The 19,829-nt window shown below is 50.4% G+C and overlaps 6 protein-coding genes across 8 annotated transcripts; 3 read left to right on the top strand and 3 right to left on the bottom strand.

Annotated features, from left to right (window-relative positions):
• Positions 1 to 12: 12 nt before the first annotated feature.
• On the top strand, positions 13 to 1,038 carry Mthfs (methenyltetrahydrofolate synthetase). The gene is made up of 3 exons (XM_017166166.2): positions 13 to 406; positions 465 to 720; positions 781 to 1,038. Exons 1-3 carry the CDS (start codon positions 224 to 226, stop codon positions 1,011 to 1,013), a joined length of 672 nt encoding a protein of 223 aa, XP_017021655.1. The 5' UTR covers positions 13 to 223; the 3' UTR covers positions 1,014 to 1,038.
• Positions 982 to 7,099, bottom strand: vir (VIR_N domain-containing protein). Its single transcript, XM_017166143.2, has 5 exons — positions 6,919 to 7,099; positions 6,166 to 6,854; positions 3,211 to 6,104; positions 2,391 to 3,087; positions 982 to 2,334 (listed from the first exon to the last, which is right to left on the bottom strand). The coding sequence occupies exons 1-5, from the start codon at positions 6,982 to 6,984 to the stop codon at positions 1,089 to 1,091; spliced, it is 5,592 nt and encodes a 1,863-aa protein (XP_017021632.1). The 5' UTR covers positions 6,985 to 7,099; the 3' UTR covers positions 982 to 1,088.
• A 151-nt stretch (positions 7,100 to 7,250) lies between these two features.
• Positions 7,251 to 13,066, top strand: LOC108074225 (ATPase inhibitor mai-1, mitochondrial). Its single transcript, XM_017166169.3, has 4 exons — positions 7,251 to 7,323; positions 7,557 to 7,633; positions 7,927 to 8,071; positions 12,750 to 13,066. The coding sequence occupies exons 2-4, from the start codon at positions 7,584 to 7,586 to the stop codon at positions 12,876 to 12,878; spliced, it is 324 nt and encodes a 107-aa protein (XP_017021658.1). The 5' UTR covers positions 7,251 to 7,323; positions 7,557 to 7,583; the 3' UTR covers positions 12,879 to 13,066.
• yellow-d2 (L-dopachrome tautomerase yellow-d2) lies at positions 8,082 to 9,538 on the bottom strand. The gene is made up of 2 exons (XM_017166165.3): positions 9,240 to 9,538; positions 8,082 to 9,176 (listed from the first exon to the last, which is right to left on the bottom strand). Exons 1-2 carry the CDS (start codon positions 9,433 to 9,435, stop codon positions 8,134 to 8,136), a joined length of 1,239 nt encoding a protein of 412 aa, XP_017021654.1. The 5' UTR covers positions 9,436 to 9,538; the 3' UTR covers positions 8,082 to 8,133.
• Positions 10,478 to 12,556, bottom strand: yellow-d (L-dopachrome tautomerase yellow-d). Of its 3 annotated transcripts, none has more exons than XM_017166163.3 (4): positions 12,429 to 12,556; positions 11,551 to 12,074; positions 10,741 to 11,490; positions 10,478 to 10,667 (listed from the first exon to the last, which is right to left on the bottom strand). In XM_017166163.3, exons 2-4 carry the CDS (start codon positions 11,965 to 11,967, stop codon positions 10,536 to 10,538), a joined length of 1,299 nt encoding a protein of 432 aa, XP_017021652.1. In that variant the 5' UTR covers positions 11,968 to 12,074; positions 12,429 to 12,556; the 3' UTR covers positions 10,478 to 10,535. The 3 variants fall into 3 exon arrangements, with proteins under 3 accessions (XP_017021652.1, XP_017021653.1, XP_041633143.1); XM_017166164.3 differs by having other exon boundaries at positions 11,551 to 12,122; positions 12,429 to 12,548; XM_041777209.2 differs by lacking the exon at positions 12,429 to 12,556 and having other exon boundaries at positions 11,551 to 12,239.
• Positions 13,067 to 14,247: 1,181 nt separating the features above from the next.
• Golgin245 (golgin subfamily A member Golgin-245) lies at positions 14,248 to 19,829 on the top strand. The gene is made up of 8 exons (XM_017166145.3): positions 14,248 to 14,450; positions 14,676 to 14,766; positions 14,841 to 15,037; positions 15,092 to 15,295; positions 15,361 to 19,011; positions 19,078 to 19,149; positions 19,209 to 19,325; positions 19,390 to 19,829. Exons 1-8 carry the CDS (start codon positions 14,367 to 14,369, stop codon positions 19,405 to 19,407), a joined length of 4,434 nt encoding a protein of 1,477 aa, XP_017021634.1. The 5' UTR covers positions 14,248 to 14,366; the 3' UTR covers positions 19,408 to 19,829.

Genomic DNA, 19,829 nt, shown 5'->3' with positions numbered 1-19,829 from the left:
ATCTTATGAAAATCGAAATTAAAGATTGTTTTAATTTTCTTATTATTTTTACGTCATAACTCCCCATTTTCCATCCCTGATCAGCGGATCGCGACCCCCTGGAAATCTCCACATTATACTCCCCAACACTTTGTTTACGAACCCTGATCACAAAAGAGAATACCAACTGATAAAGCCGGGACAGTGTAAAACTGATAAGAACCCGGGAGACTGGGACCTACAGATGCCCGTACCGGACAAGCGGATGGAGACAGTTCTCACCGGATTGCACGAGTGTTCAGAAGCACAGATGGCGGCCACAATCCAAAACAGCCTGAAAGTGGCGCTAAGGAAGAGCATGAAGGATGCCCTCAAAAGCCTGGATGCAGAGGCCATTGCCCGACAATCCAAGGCGGTCACAGCCAAGGTGAATTCCTAATCGGGGTGAAGGGTTATCAATAATTAAAGTAATTCTATTCAAACAGGTGCTCCAGAGCGAGGTGTTCCGGCAGGCTCAGCGGATTAGCATCTACCTGAGCACCAGCAGCGAACTGGATACCACGGCATTGCTTTGCGAGATGTTTCGCCTGGACAAGATGGTCTTTGTGCCCACGTATGAGGGTTCCAAGATGAAGATGGTGCGTTTGCGGGGGATGGAGGAGTACGAGAATCTGCCGCTGACCAAGTGGAACATCAAGCAGCCGGATTTTAAGGAGGCTCGCGAGGATGCCATGACCAATGGTGGGTAATATCTACTTGGGAGTATTTACTTTTCTTTAAAGAAGAGATCCTATGCTTTAGGCCATGGCATTGATCTCTTCATCATGCCCGGCGTGGCCTTTAGTCGCTGTGGAGCTCGCCTGGGCCATGGCATGGGTTTCTATGACAAGTTCTTGCGCCAGCATGCCGAAAAGTATCCGCACAAGAAGGTCTCCCTGATGGCTTTGGCTCTCAATGAGCAGATTGTTAGCAGCGAGGAGGTGCCCATGGAAACACACGACGTACGTTTGCAGAGTATAATTACTGAAAATTAACTTTTAGCTTATGTACAAAATACAGCAGTAAAAGGAAACTAAAACCTAAAAACTAAAACTAGAAAGTATATCTTCCTAACGCAAGTAGGATGGTCGTGAGCGCAGGCCACGTCCACGGGAACGGCCGCTGTAGTGGGGCGAGGAATAATGCGAATCGCTGCCGCTGAAATGCGACTCCGAGTTGCCGGAGCGGTAGGATCCCGGTGACTCTGCCCAACTGGAGGGCGAACCAATGCGCATTAGCTTCTTTTGCCTAAAGGCAGCCGCTGCCGAAATGCGTGAACCGCGATTGCGTCCCACCCGGGAGCCCCTTAGCATGGAAGGTATCTTGTTGTAGCCCGTGGGTCCGGTGGGCTGGGCGCCACAAGTCTCCAAAGCCAGGAAATCATCAACATGCAGGGATGGCGGTCTCGAAGTGTTGGGTGGACGTGAGCGGAACAGATCGCCTCTGGAGGGAGGAGGACGAGCAAAGCCACGTCCCCTGACCGAAGACACAAACATCTTCTTTTCGGGCCTTCCCGTGGCGGGTTCCACTTCCACGCGTCGGGTGCGGAAACAAGGCGCCGTTGGGGTCATCTCCCGATTGGATTGCGGCGAACCGGACAAATTTAAAGTCCTCTTGGTATCCCCGGCTGTATTCAGGTCCGGATTGAGGCACACATTGGCCAGATCGGTGAGATCGCAGGCAATGCGTTCGTAGAGCGGCTCGTTCATGTCCTCGATCATCTCAATGGGCAGCGGCTCCAGCCAATAGCGCGCCGTGAGTTGTGGATTCTCGGCGGTGGCACAGAATCTTGTAAAGATAGGGCGCGCCTCATACTGGCTGACAATGCCCTCGGCCTGGGGCAGGTAGGGTTCAATGCTTAGCGCCAAGCTTCCAGCATTGGCAGAGAGATTTGCATCTCCACTTCCCTCAGTTTCAGCGGGGGCTTCGGTACTTGCTCCGGCGTTAATCTCCTGCTTGGAGGCCTGCAGCAGGATCAGCTGCTTGAGGTCACAAAGGGCCGCCTCATTGGCCACCGCCTTGTACTTTTCCATTACCTTGAGTATGCGACTCAGAACGGGGGGCTTGGCCAGTTCAATGTCCTGGAATTCCACCAGCTGGGCAAGCTCCACGGCGCCCAATTTGAGAGTGCGATGCGGCATGGCCGTCATGGCGGGCGGTGGTTCTATTTGGGTCAAGGAGCGCAGCAGCAGAATCAGCGACTCGATGTTGGCATTGTACTCCACCGTTTCGTTGTGTAGGATCACGCGCTCCATCCATGCCTGGAACTCGGTTATCTTTTGCTTCAGGAGCTGCGCGAGGTGGTAGAAGGTAAAGCTGTCCAAAAAAAATGATTAAAACCAAGGCAAAGAGTCCAAGAAATATAGACTTACTCGTGTTCAGTGAGTATAACCAGATTGCGAACCGCCAGAATGGAGATGCCATGGGTGACCTCCACGCTGGTCAGGTTACTAAACACAGCATCGATAATCCGGGGTATCAGTTCCTTGGGAGGCAAAGCCGCCGAAAGATTGAGAGCAGGCAAAGCCGTCGATTTGTGCGAGATCAGCGATATGCCCGAGTCCAGGAAGCTGTCCAATATGCGATGCACTGCCTCCTGGCAGTTGGACACAACCTCGTTGAATTCATTCAGCGCCAGCAGGGACTGAAAGAGCTCCCAGAACTTCCCAGACAAGATGGACAGCATGGAGCTCTTTAGCGGAGCAAAGGCACACAGGCGGGTGGAGAATCTCAAAAGGCGTTCCAGATTGGTGGTGGGAATGCAGTTGGAGCTGAGGTATTCGCTGCACAGTAGCTCCGTGATGGTCTTGGCAATGAGAAGAGTCATATTGGGTGCCAGATCCGATAGCTGCATGCACACGCGCTGCAGCATCTCCGACAGCTGGGGGAAGCTGGAAGGAGCCAGAGCCTCCACCAGCTTGGCAATCTGGCCGCTCTGCGGATGCAGGTGGGCAGACCACAGCTTTCGCTCGGTAATCAGGCGCTGCTTGTGCTGCTGCTTCAGCTGGTCGCACAGTGGCTGGGGCATGGGCAGCGGCAGGGGCAGCAGCTCGGCCAGAAGCTTGAGTCCTGAAAGAATATAAAATTAGACAAAAAAGAAGGAAAAAAAGGAAGCTAACTTCGAAAAACCGCAGTTTCAATTTCGATATATCGATCATAATATTTTCACAGACTCTAAAATCTTCTGCTTACCTGGTATAAAGTGGGCGGGTCCGTCAATGTTCTTGAGAACCTCCCGGATCATCAGCGTCCACAGCGACTTGTGCAGCGACTCCTCGTCTTGCTCATTAGGCTGGGTATAGGCCAGCAGTGTCTGGACCACCTCCATCTTGCACTGCTCCACCTCCATGCCAGCCTGGCACCGCGTGGGGAAGTAATATAGCAGATAGTAAACCTTCACTATATGATCGATGGCGGTGAGGTCCTTGTAGGTGCCATCCCGGCACAGAATCGCATAGGTTAGCAGTTCCCTGAGGATCTGCAGCGTGGGCAGCATAATCTGACAGCAGTGCACGCCCTGAATGGTCATTAAGGCCGGGGCATGGGCTCCCGGCTGCTCAAAGTAAGCGCACAACCTTTCCATAATCTGGATGCAGAGCTGGACACCATCCGCCGCGTACAACTGCAAGGCCACAAACCGATGCTTCAGCTCCTCGGTCACGGCAGGCGCCTTCTGGCCCAAGATGGGCTTGCTAATGGCCAGGTAACGCAAGATCCTTAAAGCCATAATCAGATCCCCAGGAAAGGTGGTCAGGTAATCCAGAGAGCGACCAATCACCTCCACCAGGGGCATGATGTCGTCGTAAACAAACACATTAATGGCCTCCAGTGGCTTCATGTACACGTACATCTCCTGCAGAACCGCTGACACAGAGGGCTCGAATGTCTCATGATTCTTGGCCAGCTCCAGGATCACCGCCCCGTGCTCAATGAGGTAATCCAACTGCTCGCAGTAACGCACACAAGCATCTACCATATCCACGGCATAACTCAGCACGGGACTCTTGTACTTCATGCCCGGCGAGCTCAGTTGGCGCTGGGTCTGCAGACGCTGCTCCTTCTTGATGAGGTCCATGAAGATCTTGAGATTGTTGTTCAAACCCAAAACCTCGACGGTGTGTTGGCGTCCGGCGGGATCGCAGGTCTGCGAGTAAATAGCATGCATGTGGGTGGCAATCTTGACGGCATCGTACTCCGGTGCCGCAGCAGCATAGACTATGGCGTCCAGGTGATAGCGGGTCTGCACCTTGTAGGACATCTCAATGCCCAGTCGGGCGAGGCGTGGCAGCACGGGACGAAGTATGGGTCGGGGTCTCAGAGCGGGTGGGGGAGCGGGAGCGGTAGTGGTAGTGGGAGTTGGAGGAGTCCCACCTGCAGGTGCCGCCTCCTCGGCGGCTTCACTCGGTTTCTCTGGATCCTCTCCTTCCACAGGCTCTGCCACCGGCTTTTCCTCCACCTCAGACTTCTCCACCTTGGCCTCCTCCACTTTGGGCTGCCTGGGCACATCCTCCAAACCCAGCAATATGGCCACAATCGCCTGGGTAACATCAAAGGCATCATCCACAAAGTAATCGATGCCCACATGGGATCGCAGCAGGCCGTGCATCAGGTCCAGCAGGCATAGGTAAGTCTTGGCCGGCAGCTCCTTGCAATGGCCCAGCATCAGTAGGAGGCACTCCGCCAAGCTGTGTTGCCCCAGATACGACTGCAAAGCATTCCCGAAGCTGCGCTGCGCCATGGAATCGGTGACCACCTCAAACTTCTTGGAAACGGGAAGAAAGCGACGCGGCTGCTGGTAGCTCAACTGGCTGGTGGTCAAAGCATCCATTAGCATCTCAAAGGTGAACTCCAGCTGCTGGCAAATCTGCAGATGCGTGCCCTTGTCCTCATCCTCCTCCTCTTTCGCTACATTCCGGTCCACAAAGAGGCGACGACACCAGGTCTTGATGCTCTCTAAACCTTCCCACAGATGCAGCTTCTTGATGATGGCCTGAAGGGCGTACTTGGTCCTGGTTAGCTTGGCCGCCTTTAGGGACTCCATTATCACCTGGTAGCCATTGCTCTTGGAGGCCAAAAAATGCTGGATGCCCAGCCGGGAGTCCAGCAGGGCGTAAATGGCTTTTAGGAGTTGCAGCTTAATAGACAGCGCCATGTAGGGTTCGTGGTACAGCCGGAAAACCGCCTCGAAGGGATCAAAGTGATGCTCCTTGAGCAAATGCTGGAAGAGATCCTCGCTGCTGCCCAGAAGTTCGGCCATACGGGCGCCCAGCTTGATGTGACGAATCTTAAAGGCGGGCTGGGGCTGCATGCAGGCTGCCTGGAAGCTCAGGGCTATCTGCAAGACATTCGCCGCCTGGCGGAGATGCAGGTCATCGTTGCCGAAGAACTGCTGCAGGACAAAGTTGCGCCGCTTGTAGTGCTGCGCCAAGTAGGCCAACTGGTTGTTCAGCTGCTCGCCCAAGTACACAAACTGTTCCCTTTCGTCCACACTGGCACCGTGTTCCTCGCCAAAGGCAGCCACATTCTCGCAACGTGTCTGCAAAGCGAGCTTCTTGAAGAGCAGCCGCAGGGTTTCCAGCTCCTTGCTGAAGTGCGCAGACAAATCACCGTCATAGAACTGCAGCGGCTTCTGCCAGGGCTCAAAGGCATCGATGGCAGGTGGAGCCGAGGCCGCTGCCAAGTCCAGTTCCCTTTCGTACTCGGCAATGGCTGCGGCATCCACGCCATCGTCCTCCTCCTCGTCGCCTATGATTTCATCATCGCTGAGAATGGGCTCAAACTGTTCCTGGGGCGTGCAGGAACGCTCCTCATCGTCCCGGTCTCTCTCGCCACGATGCAGCGACTCCGAGGAGTGTCTGTAGTGCGAGGACTGCATCTTGTAGTGCGAGCGCGAATCATCGTCATCGTAGTCCATGGTGTCAGGCGAACGCGGTCTTGTCGGGGAATCTATCGATGCCGGCGGCGTTCTGGGCCACTTGTGCTCATCCACATCGGAGCGGGATCGCTCAGAGCGCTTGCGACGCGACGACCGGTGGCTGGAATAATCCGGAGAACGCGACCAATCCCTGGAGCCCTTGTCGCGTGAACTGAAAAGGGGAAGTCAAAGGTTATTTACATGAATCTAGACCATCCAAACTGCTTGCTTACTGCCTGATGTACTCTCTGTCGTTGCTCTCGGAGTGCGTGTGCGATCTTCTTGGCGGCGGCGGAGGCGATTGATCCGTAGAGTGCGTGGAGCGACGCAGGCGGCGCATTTCCCTCTGCTCCTGCTCCTCGGCCTGCTGCTGCTGCTGGTGGTAGTGTTCCCGCGTCAGAGCGTACTCCATCTCCTCCGGATCGTAGTCACTCACGTTGCCCTTGTGCGCCGTCAAGATCTCCGCCTGCATGGGTTCCTGCCACTCATCCTTCAGCACATCCTCCTGCAGCAGAACCTCACCACTCAGATTGCACATCTCCGCACCGACAGGCTCACAGGGCATCGTTGGACTGGCAATGGGCTCCGTCACCGAATTGGTGAGGATTCCATACACAGCCAAGGTAATGGTGCTGTACCAACCGCGCAGCACCAATCCATCCGTTGGTATCTTCTCCTGCGAGCAGTCCAGGTGGATGCAATCGTTCTGATTGTACCGCAACAGGCCGAGATTCTCGAAAGCCGAGGCACCCGGCATTCCCAAGTCGTTCACAAAGAACTCCAGGTCGAACTTGGAGGGATTAGTGGCCCCTAGGCGAACGCCGCCGGGAAAGTCAGCCTGCACACGGGCTCCAAGGGGGATGATCCGCACCTGTGTGATGAATACCGGCTTGGGAAACTGCACCAAATCCAAGTTGATGTCCTACAAAACGAGAGAATGGATAAGGGAGAAATCCCTGAAGAGCAACGGCGGCAGGGGGGCTTACCGTCACTTCCTCGTGGGAGAAGGTGTCGAAAAACAACAGCTCGGAACCGTCGTCTACCTCGGCCATGTTTAGAGACTAATTAATAATGGTGCTTTAATTAGTTCAGCTGCTTAAAAGTTTTTATTTATTTTCCGAAAATAACCGAGTTGGCGTCAAGTGTGCCGGCAGTGTGACCAGAGGTTACAACTGGCCGGGCAATTGAAATTGGAGCTATAAAACGGCGCTGCCACCCTCCACTATGTACTCGATACTATCGCACTGCTTGAAATGTTATCGGACAACACAAATTCTAGGTATTTTGAGGTGCCCAAGCACGGTCATACTGCATTAAACTTTTGTCGTCATTTGAAGAAAAGTAAGTAAAGCTGCTCCGCAGTTTTCCCGGCATTTAAACCTATAAGCAAAGCAAGTATTCCTGGGATAGCTTACTTATTTGATATACTTTATATATTTTGTGCAAACAACAAACAAAGAGACGGCAATTGTATAGACTGCCTGGGCGTTGGATGGGAGAACTTATTGCGCCTTTGCCTTTTCGAAAGTTGAATGCACCCCGGCACCGGGTTTATTTTTACAGTTACTGCAATTCATTTAGATTATTAATTTTTCTTTAATTTTATGTGCTTATTTTCTTGCAGTTGTGACTACTTAAAAAGCAAAGCAGAATGTTCGTGGTTCGTCGTAGCGCAGCCCGCCTGTACCCCGCTGGAGTCCAGTAAGTTACCTATATATGTATATAAATAAGCTTATATTCAAGCTAACCTGCTAATTTGAGACTTGAAAAAAAGAAGAAAATACTCTTTCCCCAATTACCAAGTGTGTTATGTATGCCACTTTTTCTCCATTGGCGATAAGATAAACAATTTCGATCCGTTCCAAATCGCTTTCGCCAGCCCACAGTACATGTGTGTGTGTGTGGATTCTATGCTGACTTCTTTGTTGCGTAATCACAAACCATGAAAAAATAAGTAGTTTCTACAAGTATTTCTCTCTTTTTCTGCTCTACAGGCTGGCTAAGATGAGCAACAGCCAGGTGGGCGACCTGGGCAGTGGCGCCGGCAAAGGAGGCGGCGGCGGTGGCTCCATTCGCGAGGCTGGTGGTGCCTTCGGCAAGCTGGAGGCTGCCCGCGAGGAGGAGTACTTCTACAAGAAGGTGAGTGATAAGCAAAGATGAACTCCTCTGTCATATACCAGCTTTATTGGTTAGTTTTCAAGTCAAATGCACGGCCTGCCGCTAAGCAGCTCCTGAACACCGCACTTCAGAATGCGAAAGTTTACCTCCTTGTAGTTCAAGCCCGCTCCAAAGGCTTTCTGCAGCCGATTGGACAAAGCCCACATCTCCTCCTTGCCCTCGTGGTTACGCACGATCTTAAGGCCGCTGGTGAACTGCAGTCGCTCCTCGTCTTCCACCAGCATCACCAGATTCTGATGGCTATAGGGTTCGCGTATGTTCCAGGCCAAGATGCTCGAGGGCTTGACCAAACCGCAGAGAAGGAAACCCGTCTCACTCATGGCCGTGCCCACACACTGGCTACCCCGCTTGCCCAGCAGCTGGAACTGTTCCAGGGCGGCGCCAATATCGTTCAGCTTCCAGTTGCTGCCATTGTTGACCACGTCCAGGGGTATGCCCATCTGCCATTCGCTGGACAGTGAGTGGAAGTACAGCATTCGCCGGCCGCCAAGGCCATGAGGGGTGAGAGTGGTGGACACCGTGCCATCCCACAGCTGGAAACTCTCGCCGGCTATGGTGAAGGTGCCAAAGTCGGGATGGGGATATGTGAACTTGTTCTCAATTCGCCACGATTGCTGGGCGGCCACGTCGTACACCACGATGCCGTCACCAATGGAGTCTGCCATGTACACAAAGGTCACGTCGCAGTTCTCGGGATGCAGGTCCACTGTGGGCGTGACAAAGCGGCTCACGCCCTCCTTGTACAGACGCTTCGGCATCTTGTATTGGTGCACGATCTTGCCGTTCTCCAAGTCAATGGCGTACAGCTGTGGCGGGCAGAGCTGAATGAAGTCAATCTCCCCGCTGTCCAGGATCCACATCCTGCCGCACTCGTCTATCTGGGTTCTGTACACAGAGGTCAGGCCATTGCAGTCCGCACCGTGGGTCTTGTGCCACTCGTAGCTGGGATAGGCCTGAAGGAGGGTTCCATTCGGTCTCATCTCGTTGGTCACATAGGCCAGGGAGTAGGGAACGCCCTTGGCAAATCGGGGAATGGTCACAAAGATCGAGGGCGTGGCATCGCCATCTAGAAATTAAATGCCAGTGAAGGGGAGTTCCGGAGAGAGAACAATTCAAAAGAGAGCCTCACGCTTGTAGTACACATCCACATCCACGGGTATGACGCTGCTGGGATCGTACAGACCCTCCCTCAGCGTACGCTCCCTTTCCTGCGGCGTGGGAAACTCCAGCTCCAAGTTAAATGAGCCAAAGATACTCTCCAAGGCCTGCACGGATGCCAGCAGCCAGAGGCAGCAGCCAAGACAGGCTCTCAAGACAGTCTGCATGCTGTAATCCTTTCACTTTCGCACAGACGGCTGCTCCACTTAAAGTCCAAACGGATACTGAGCATGCGCCGCATGCAGCTGGGCCATGTCTTTCTAATCCAGCCCAGGCTAAGCGGGTCAGCTTTTTGTAACTGGTTTCAAATTGCACACACAAAACACACACCCAAAGCGGTAAGTGTGTGCACTGGAATTCTCGTTGAGCTTACTTGGTGGACACCTCGGCGAAAACAAGTCTCCGGCAATAGCTAATTATGCACGCCACCCAATTGGTCCCAAACTCTGGTGATGGTTCATCGCCCCATTAATTGTTATCAATTATCCGCTCCCAATCCAGTTCCAGTTTCCAGACCTTGTTGTTCGATGGTAACTAATAGCCAGCCGCCTGTGCCTCCAAAACGGTTAAGGTCAGTGGCGGAGAGAGGGTCTAATCTGGAGGTTCTCTTCCCAGTGGATGTGTTGCCCAATCATTTGGCGATAACAGTGACCCTGAACTCTGCCCGTTGCCGCAAGAGAGATTCGGAAACGGCAAGTAATTGGGCACGTCGTACAGTAAAGCTTAAAATGATGTAAGAGCTGAAACGTAAACAAGTCGTTTGGAAAAGTGGTTCCTGTTTCCGATTCCAAAACTAAGATTGCTGGCGGGGATTTGTACATGAATTCAAGGGGGGTTTTTTTGGTTGTACATAGAGGTGTTTTTTGAGGGGGAAAAGCATTATTATTAATATTTTAAAGGAAAATAAAGGTCTATATTATATTATCTCCATTTGCAAGCAAGTCTGTTTGTAAACATTTTAAAAGCTGAATTGGAATACTTTTCTTTAGAAAGGTAAATAATATAAGGTTCCTTGCCTTTTTTATCTGGTAACTTTCAAGACCTTTCCTAAGAATTTCTCAAGTCATAAAAAAATATATTTTAAGCAACTGTGCAAGCTTTGCAAATCTTCCAGAGAACCTATCATCTTGCACAAATAACCTTTCGAGATAAAGTAAATCTGAGGCAATCCCCTATTTAACACTTCTCTCCCCCCATAAACACAAGAACTTTGTTTATATTTACAAAGCCTATTGTTTATAGTTTAGTTATAGTTTATAGGTTTAAGTTAGGTAAAAACTAAACGATTGGTTAGGTCATCATCGTTGGCAAAGAAAACACCGCCCTGGACATCGTCCAGCTTGCGACGCAGAATGCGGAAATTCACCTCATCGGATTTCAAAGTGCCAGCGGCAATTTTCTGCAGGGAATAATTATAATATAATAATCTTGGTTTTGAAAACCTGGAAAATATGGTGAAATCCTCAACTCACCTGATACCGGTTGGAGAGCAGCCAAAGTTCCTCCTGTCCGCTGGCATTCCGGACTATTTTCATGCCGCTGACAAACTGCAGCTCATCGGACTTGGCTGGCAGGGTGCCAAAGCTGCGCGAGGCATACGGCGTATTCACATTCCACACAAAAAGCTTGATGGGATTGAAGGTGACACAGTAGACATTGTTCCGGCTATCAATGGCGGAGGCAGCGCACTCGCTCTTTCGCCTGCCCAGCAGAGTAAACTGCTCCGGCACAGCTTCCGGACCATTGGCCCAGTTCTCCTGCCTGTTCAGGGCACTCAGTGGCACAGAGTACTCACTCACACTGGCCAAAGGATGGAAGTATAGATTACGCTTGTCATTGTTCAGGGCAAAGAGTCCGTCCATCAAGATGAAGCTCGTTCCGGCAATGGTGTGTTGTCCATAGTCAGGATCCGGGTACATGAAGCGATTCTCTGCACGCCAGGAAGTCTGAGCTTGGTGATCGTACACCACTAGACCATGATAGCTAACGTCGGCTACATAGATCATGGTGCGACTGCAGCTGCCCCGGGGTGGAGGGTCCTGGACCAGGACATTTGGGGTAATAAAGAGTGAGCCACTGGGTATGTAGGTGCTGTTCGGGAAGCGGTAGCGATGCAGCAGCCTATCGGTGCTCAGATCGAACTGCAGCAGCTGCGGCGGACAGTGCTGGGTGGTGCCAATGACACCTGAATCGATGACCCACATCTGGTTGCACTCAGTGATCTGCAGAAGATTTCATCTTGTAAAAAACTCACTTAGAAAACATCTTAAACTTTCACTTACGGCCACTCGGAAGGCGGAGGTGATCTTGTCGCAGTTCTCGCCGTTGGCATTGTGCCAGGAGTAGCTGGGATATGGCTGCAGCAGTGGTCCATTCCTGGCCTGCGTCTCGGTAACGATGGCCAAAGTGTAGGGAATGCCAGTGACGAACCTTGGTATGGTAGTGAACACCCTAATCTGACCATTCTGCTGATACTGGGCCTGCACATCGATGGGTGTGCCATTCTCTGGGACTAAATTCCCAGCCGCCTGAGCATTCTCACGATCCTGGGCCGTAGGGAAACCAAACTCCAGCTGGCGCCACTGCGTCAAGGTCTCAACGGTGCGCACGGGTCGGGATCCTCCCGTGCCGGGTATGCCGCCATAGCCCTGGACAAGGGCCAGCGAGATGACGACTAGCAATATCCGAAGATGCTCCATTCGGCTGTAGGGTCGGAGAGCAAATGTTCCGGTCCAACTACGAGCGGGTGCTTATCAACTGAGCGCGACTCGGTTGATAACCAAAGAGAGACGAGAGGCTGGCGGCGCTGATTGAAGAGAATGAAGCAAGGTTGAGCTTTGTCTAGCTTTGTTGACTGGCAATTAAGAAGAGTGTTTGCGGGATTAGTATTCCACGATATTGATATTTGGCCAGATGCGGCCTGAAATGCGCAATAATAATATACGGTGACCCCGATCTGCTGCCAGCACTTTCTTCGTCGTCAGAAGCCAACTATCGACTGAAAACAGGCTTTGGGCAGGGCAGGGCAAGGCGGCGAAGATGAGAACGGAAACAGCCGCCTGCCTCTGCTTGTAGGTATAGTAGATGCTGATTCAGGTTCATTGGCAGGTTGCTGCTGCTGCTGGTTTTCCCCCGGTCTTTTTTTTTTACCCCTACTTACAGCCCGTGTTTCGCTGATATGCTGCCGGGTTTTTGGTGGCCAAGACAAGTTCGTGCTAAAAATTGTTAACCAAATATTGTCTCTTGGACGTTGACAAAAGGGCTGATGATGTGTTTGCGGTCTGGAGCGGCTCAAGCTGAAGCCTCTTTATATGGCTGACTGATGGCTAATAATCACCTTCCATTATTGATGAGTTGCTTCAGTGGGGGGCCGGGCTTAGCTAACCCGTAATTAGTTTTTTACGACTCTCACACTTAATTTTTAAAACGTTATTTTTCTCCTTCACGACATTGTGCTTATCGGGACTTTTATTCGTTGCAGCAAAGGGAGCAGCTGGATCGCCTGAAGAACGACCAGATCCACCAAGCTGAGTTCCATCACCAGCAGATCAAGGAGCACGAGGAGGCCATCCAGCGCCACAAGGAGTTCCTCAACAATCTGCACAAGTGAGATGCTGGGCCACCCGGTAGCAGAAGTGTGTTTACTCGAGACATTTACTTAATTGCATTTCACGCTCTATTTGTAATACTTGTTTCCAAGATGTCCCCCCTCGCTCGATTAAAAATAACTCAAAGAAGAAATGTTCATTGTATTCGAAAAATCCCATGAATAAAACAACAATATTTTAAAGGCTTTAATCGAACATAAATCTTGGTTGATGGGTTCGGTTAGCTCGGAAGCACATCGGGTGGCGCGTGCTACAACAGGTTAACAGGTTACCCAGTGTGGATAGACATGCCCAGATGTCGGGATTTGTGGAAATTTGTTATATTCTCCAGCATTCTCATAGCATTAACTTCAAGTTTCACAAATTAATTAAATGTTTATGCACATTTATTACAAACTTCGTCGCTGTAAGGAAATATAAACTTCATTTTTACGAAGCTAATTCACAAATTTCATATGTAAATTTAATTATAATATGAAATTTGTAATTATTTTTTTATATGGTATTTTTTGGTACAAATCAAAGTTTAAAAATGTTATAACTAAGCCAAAAAAGCATCAAATTCAATTCGGAAAGCTTTTCTATGTTAGTTTTTAATCGGCTAATAAATCTGCATACTTGAAAAAATATTAAAATTTTTATACATTTTTGACAATTTTAACGTTGTAACCCCTTATAATATTTTGAAAAAATATCAAAAAAATTTTATTTTCATAACATGTCTATATCGACTTGGCTTTTAATGCTGATCACGAATATATATGATTTATAGGATCGGAAATGATTTCTTCAATGAATTTCGAGCATCTGACTAAAATTATAATACCCTGCAAGGGTATACAAATAAGTTTTAAGTTTTATATATAAAAATTCCCAAAACTAACTTAAGATCTTAAACTCGAAGAAGCTTAATTTTAACAGATAACTTTATTTTAGGATCAAAACTATAAAAATATTTATAGGTAGCGCATCTCCACGGCAGATAAATTCCCCAAACACAAGCCGGGGCTCATAAAAATGCTAAATCATGCCTTAATTAGCAAACTTGTCTAGCTTTCATTCAGTTTTTTTTTTTGTTGCAGCCTGTGTTGTTTACAAGTTTATTATAATGTCAATGCTAAAAAAAGGGGAGTGTATATTTAAAGACTTTCTACATCGTAAAACAGAAGGACTGCTGAATAAACCATCAGTTATTTATAAAATTTGAAATCTTATCAGAAGCATATTTAAATTTAACGGACTTTGCTGTTTCTTTGGGAAATGTGGCGCCACCTACCGATTAACGATAAGCAGTGTGGACTGCTTGACTTGTTGAACTGCTTTTGTTTGATATATCGATATTTTGATTTATTTTTCGCATCTCTAACTTTAATTTATACGGCCACATTGCCCTGCAGACACGTATTTTCAATGTTTTTTAATTAAAAATTAAATTGTTGTTAAACCAGGCACCGCAGGCCAATTAAAATTAGCACAGACAGTGCCTCGTCATGTTCGCCAACCTGAAGAACAAGCTGATCGAGGAGGTGAAGGCGTCGCCGTCCAAATTCCAGCAATTTGCGAATGCTGCACAGGTATTGCAGTTTGTGGGTGGAGGGTGAAAGCAACGAAGAGGGAGGTGTAAAAATGCAAATTAACGAAAACATACGCAAATTCGTAGTATTTGAGTGTATATATGTGTGTGTGGAGCTGGGAAAATGATTGAAATAGGTGCAACTGTGACCCATTTGGGGAGAAACCCCCAGGAAACCAGACAGCTGTCGCAAAAACACACTCATATAATTCGGCAATCTTTCTAGGCCGCCGTGAGCTCATCGTCGAGCACAACGCCAACTTCGGAGACGAACACCAGCAGCAACAATGAGAACTTTTTCAGCATCACGGAGGAAGGTAAGGCATTTCTTTCCCTGCGCGTTTTCCCCGATGACTCAAAGCTGATTTCTTATCGGTCTTTTATCTTGCAGACACGCCTCAGAACTCGCCTTATCGCATACAGAAACTGCCGGCCACCAGTGCATCTTCACTGCGGGGACGCTCCTCCACGCAGTCCCTCAACGGAGTGGGCTTGAGCGGTGGAGCCACGCCCAGGACACGCAAGCTCTCCAACTCGTCCATGGCCAGCGATGTGTCCTTCCGCCTGCCCTCGTACGATGCACCAGCTGTAAGTCCTTAGGATGTTTCAAGAAATCCCTAAATTATAAAGCTGTTTTAACAGGTGTATCACCTCCAATCTGATCTGGACGAGACCAGCAGCGAGTTTGACGACTCGGCTTCTACGGCCCGCCTGGATGTGATCACCAAGGACCAGCTTTATGATGCCTACAAGAAATCCCTGGACCGCTACCACAAATACCGCTGTCGCTACACGGATTTGGCGAAGAAGTACAAGGATTTAGAGCGCGACAGCTCCAAAGCCAGGGTATATCTTTATCTTTATCCACCAGATAAGCTTTGTTTACTTATTTCTTTTTGTTCTTTTTCCAGTCAGTGCTGGTGGAAACCCAGGACAAGGCTTTGCGACGCATCAGCGAGCTAAGGGAACAGTGCACCCTGGAGCAGCAGGCCAAGGCCCATTTGGAGGAGGCCCTACGTATCGAAATGGATGACATGAGCTGCAAAATGCAGGCTTACCAGACCAAGCTCAAGCTGCTGGGCGAAAATCCGGACAACATAGCGGCAGCTCTAGAGCGCAGCGGTCAGTCGCAGGATTCGGAGAAGCTAATTGACCTTGATGAGTCGGCGGGGAAGTCCCCCCCACCACCAGCTAATACGAACGGTGCTCCCACTGAGGATGTGTCCCGCCTGCAGGAATTACTTAAAGACCGGGAAACTCAACTCCAGGAGGTGAAGGAGAAGTACGAAGCCTTGCGCAAGCAGGAGGAAGAAAATGTCCTGCTCCTGGCTCAGACCAAGCAGGCCATACACACGGAGCTGGAGCACAAGGACACCGAGGTAAGCCAGTTGCAAGAGAAGCTGAAACAGCTGGAGTTGCAGCGGGAAACGCACACCAACGAAGCCAAGGAGCAGTTGAAGAAGCTGCAGGCCACCAAACAGGAAGTGGAGGCCAAGCTCATAGCCACCGAGCATTTGCTGAGCACTCTCAAGGGTAACTTTGCAGCCAAAGAGCAACAGGTGGTTACCCTCGAAAAGCAACTCGAAATATTCAAGACAGAAAGCGAGCAGAAGCTGAAAGCTCTCGAAAAGGAGAACCAGGAAAGCGACTCAAGTGAGCAACTGAAGCAGCTCCAGTCAGCCAAGGAAAAGGCTGAAGCGAGTCTCGAATCTCTTCGGAGCCAACAGGCAGACCAGGAGGCACAACTGAAGGCTCTGACAGAAGAGCTGGCTACTCTGAGGAAAGAAAACGAACAAAACTTGGCTAAACTTCAACAAACTAGCAAAGAAAGTGAGTCTCAATCGAAACAGAACCAGGAAAACCAAAGGATACTTCAAGCCGCCAAGGAGGAAACTGAAGCCAAGTTATTAGAAACCGAAGAGCAGCTTAACTCTCTCCGAAAAGAGCACAAAACTCAAACAGAAGAGCTCACCAAACTGCAAGAGAAGCTTTCGGAAAACGAAAAGAATTTGGAGAAATTGCAACAAAACAACCAGGAAAGCGAGTCACAAACCAGCGAAGCCCAGGAGCAGCTAAGGAAACTTCAGGCAGGCAAGGAGGAAGCTGAACATAGCCTCAAAGCCTTGCAAGCAGCTCTCTCAAGCAAAGAAGAACAAGCTGCTTCCTTGGAACAGCAACTGAGTTCCCTCCAAACCGACAGCCAACAGAGCCTGCAGGATTTGCGCTTGCACAACGATCAGTTACTGGAAATTGTCCAGAGGCATCAGCAAAACGACTGGGAAAGCCAACTGCAGGTGGCCAAAGAAGAGCTAAAGCAGCGAGAACAGCGCAGTCTCGAACTCGAAAAGAATCTGGAGATGGAGCGAGAATCCTTGGCTGCCTTGAGCTCCGAGAAGATAGCTTTGGAGGAGCAGCATCGACTTAAGCTGGAGCAGCTAAATCGTGAGTTACAAATCCTGCAGGATCAGCATGCCCATACGGAGAGCGAAACGGTGGCTGCCCTAAAGACTCAGCTGGAGGCACTCAGCCAGGACTTGGCCACCAGTCAGGCGAGTCTTCTGTCCAAGGAAAAGGAACTCAAGGCCAGCGGCAACAAATTGAACAAGATGAAGAAGCAGCATGAGCAGCATCAGTCCAGGTCCAGCGAACAAGCCGCTCGCTTAGAGCTGCTTCAAAAGGACTTGACGGATCGCCAGAATCACTCCCGGCAGGTGGAAAGCGAGAAGGAGGAGCTGCAGGCTCGTGTCACCGGCATATTGGAGGAGATTGCCACCATGCAGAGGCAAATGCAGCAGGTCCAGGATTCTCACAGCGAGCTAGAGCGGGAGAAGCGCAAGCTGGAGTCCCGCATCGAGTCACTGCAGCAGGAACAGGTGGACAGCACGGCCCAGGATGAACGAACCTCCGCCAAACTCGAAGAGATCCAAAGCGATAACACCAAGCTGGCTGAGAGGAATTGCCTCCTAGAAGAGCAGGCCAATTACTTGGAGTCCCAGCTGCAGGACAAGCAGGATGAGATGGGCAAGATTCAGGTGAAGATGCAACAGGTGCTAGATGAGCACTCCAAGCTACAGAATGCCCAGGAGCTGATGGATCACGACCACCGCACGCTCCAAGACAAGTGTGATGCCTACGAGAAGGACAAGCTGCTGACCAAGGACCAACTCGAGGAGCTGCAGCGGATTAAGGCCAACCTTGAGAGGGATCTCGAGGAGCAGCAGCAGACCAAGGCCAACCTGGAGAGAGATCTTGAGGGGCAGCAAGAGGAATTAATGAAACTGAGAGATTGCGAAAGGGAACAGGAGCAACAGCTGCGAGACCAGGAGGAACGTTGCTCCGAGCTAGAAACTAGCAGGTCTAGGATGCAGGACGAAATCAGCAATCTGCAGGAGCTATTGGCCAACACGCAGCTGCAGGCAGAGCAGGGCGACCAGGAGAAGATCCAGGCTGCCAGTGCCTCCTACACGACGCAAATCGAAAACTTGGAAGCTCGCTGGAGTGCGGCCAATGCGGATGTAGAGCGTTTGCACGAAGCCAACGATGCCCTGCAACTGGAAATGGAGCAGCTGAAGACCAGGCACAGCCAGGACAAAGAGGATGTCAAAGAGTCCATAGCGCAGAAGAACCGACAGGTGGTGGAGCTACAAGAGAAGCTGGCCCTCAGGGATCGTGAGCTGACGGAAAAGGTAGATAATACCCAAAAGCTGGCCAAGTTCGAGGAGCTGCAGGTGGAGAACGAGTGTCTGAACAAGCACACCAAGCACTTGGAGCAGGAGCTGGCCGAGGCTGCAGAGGTCAAGGAGAAGCTCAAGTCCCTGCAATGCGAGCTCTATGTCCTGCAAGAGAAGGCCGAGCAGCATGCCGTCCAAGTGTCCGAAAAGGAGACCCAGAGTGCAGCCGCCAAGGCAGAGGCAGTTGAGCTCAAGCGAGCCATTGAAGAGCAGGCCGTGGAGTTGACCCGCCAAAAGGAGCACGCCAGCTTTGTGACCGAGCAGAGCGATGCGGTCCAAAAGGATCTTCTGCAGGCCCAGCACCAGCTTCAGGAGAAACAGACCGAACTGGCCCAGAGCCATGAAGAACTGGCCAGCCTAAAAGCCACCATTGAAGGTCTGAGCTTAGAGGTGACCACACTTAAGGAGCAGGCAGCAGCCACCTTGGACTCCGATGGCCTGCGCAGCCTCAACGAGCGTCTGCAGCGGGAATTGGAGGATCTCAGGCACAAGAGCAACGGTGCGGAGTCCAATATGCAGCAGGAGATCGAAGAGCTGCAGGCCAACAACCAGCAGATGGCTGAGCGCATCAACGAGCTGGAAACCCTGCGAGCTGGCATTCAGGCCCAGCAACTCCTCGCCAGCATGGCGCCCAAAACCCAGCAGCAGGAGGATCCCGCCAAGGCTGAACTGGAGGCCAAGCTCAAGGAGATCATGAGCGAGGTGCAGGATGTCACGAATCGTAATCTGTTTCTAGAGCAAAAATGTGAAAACTTCCTGATCCTCGAGCAGTCCAACGAGCGGCTCAAGCTGCAGAATGCGAAGCTGTCGCGGCAACTGGATGAAACACTGGTGAGTTGAGAAGAGGACTCTTGGTGGGTTGTTGATTCTTAACAGATATCTGTACTTCTTTGATAGGTATCCATGCAGCACAGCGAGAGCGTTCCGGCCAACACGGAGTTCGAGTACTTGCGCAACATCATGTTCCAGGTGAGGAAAAGTGTGCTATCTGCCTAAATTGAACTCACTTAAACTCAACTTAATTGCAGTACCTCACCGGCAACACTAATAACGAGACCCTGGTCAAGGTGATATCGGCGGTGCTCAAGTTCTCGCCACAGCAGGCCCAAGTTGCCCTGGAAAAGGAGCATCAGCGCCGATCGCTGGTAGGATATAAACCCAATTAATAGTTTATCTGAAACTTAACTTGGTTGCATGTCTCCCTTGCAGCTAAACAAACTAATCTAGCATGAACTGATGGCTCTCTACGACGGCGATTGGAACTGGGAGCCCTGCCCCCGCGCATGAAGTCGGAATGAATTGGCCCGAGATATCACAACAAGTACCTTATACCTCCCGCATGGATGAGATTCCGGCTGACCCTATAGACTCGGAGTTGTAAGAGCAGTGTGAACCCCCAGCTAGATCAATGTTATATTTGTACAGTCCCATAGCTTACTATATTTCTCTGTCCAAATTTGTACATTTTGTTTTCCCATGTTTCCGCTTCCTCCAAAATCCATCTAATCCCTCTGCCCGCTTAACCCCAAGTGCAATCGATTTGTGTGTATTTTAGTTTTAAGTTGAAATTTGTAAAAACCCGCGCAGTTGGCATTTAGTTTAATTCAAATTCTATATAATTACATTCATAAATAAATAGTTACAAATTA

Source organism: Drosophila kikkawai, chromosome 2R (genome assembly GCF_030179895.1).
Source record: "Drosophila kikkawai strain 14028-0561.14 chromosome 2R, DkikHiC1v2, whole genome shotgun sequence".
In the NCBI taxonomy this organism is placed as follows: domain Eukaryota; kingdom Metazoa; phylum Arthropoda; class Insecta; order Diptera; family Drosophilidae; genus Drosophila; species Drosophila kikkawai.
The sequence above is the reverse complement of the archived record's forward strand: the minus strand, read 5'-3'. Positions and strand labels throughout refer to the sequence as shown.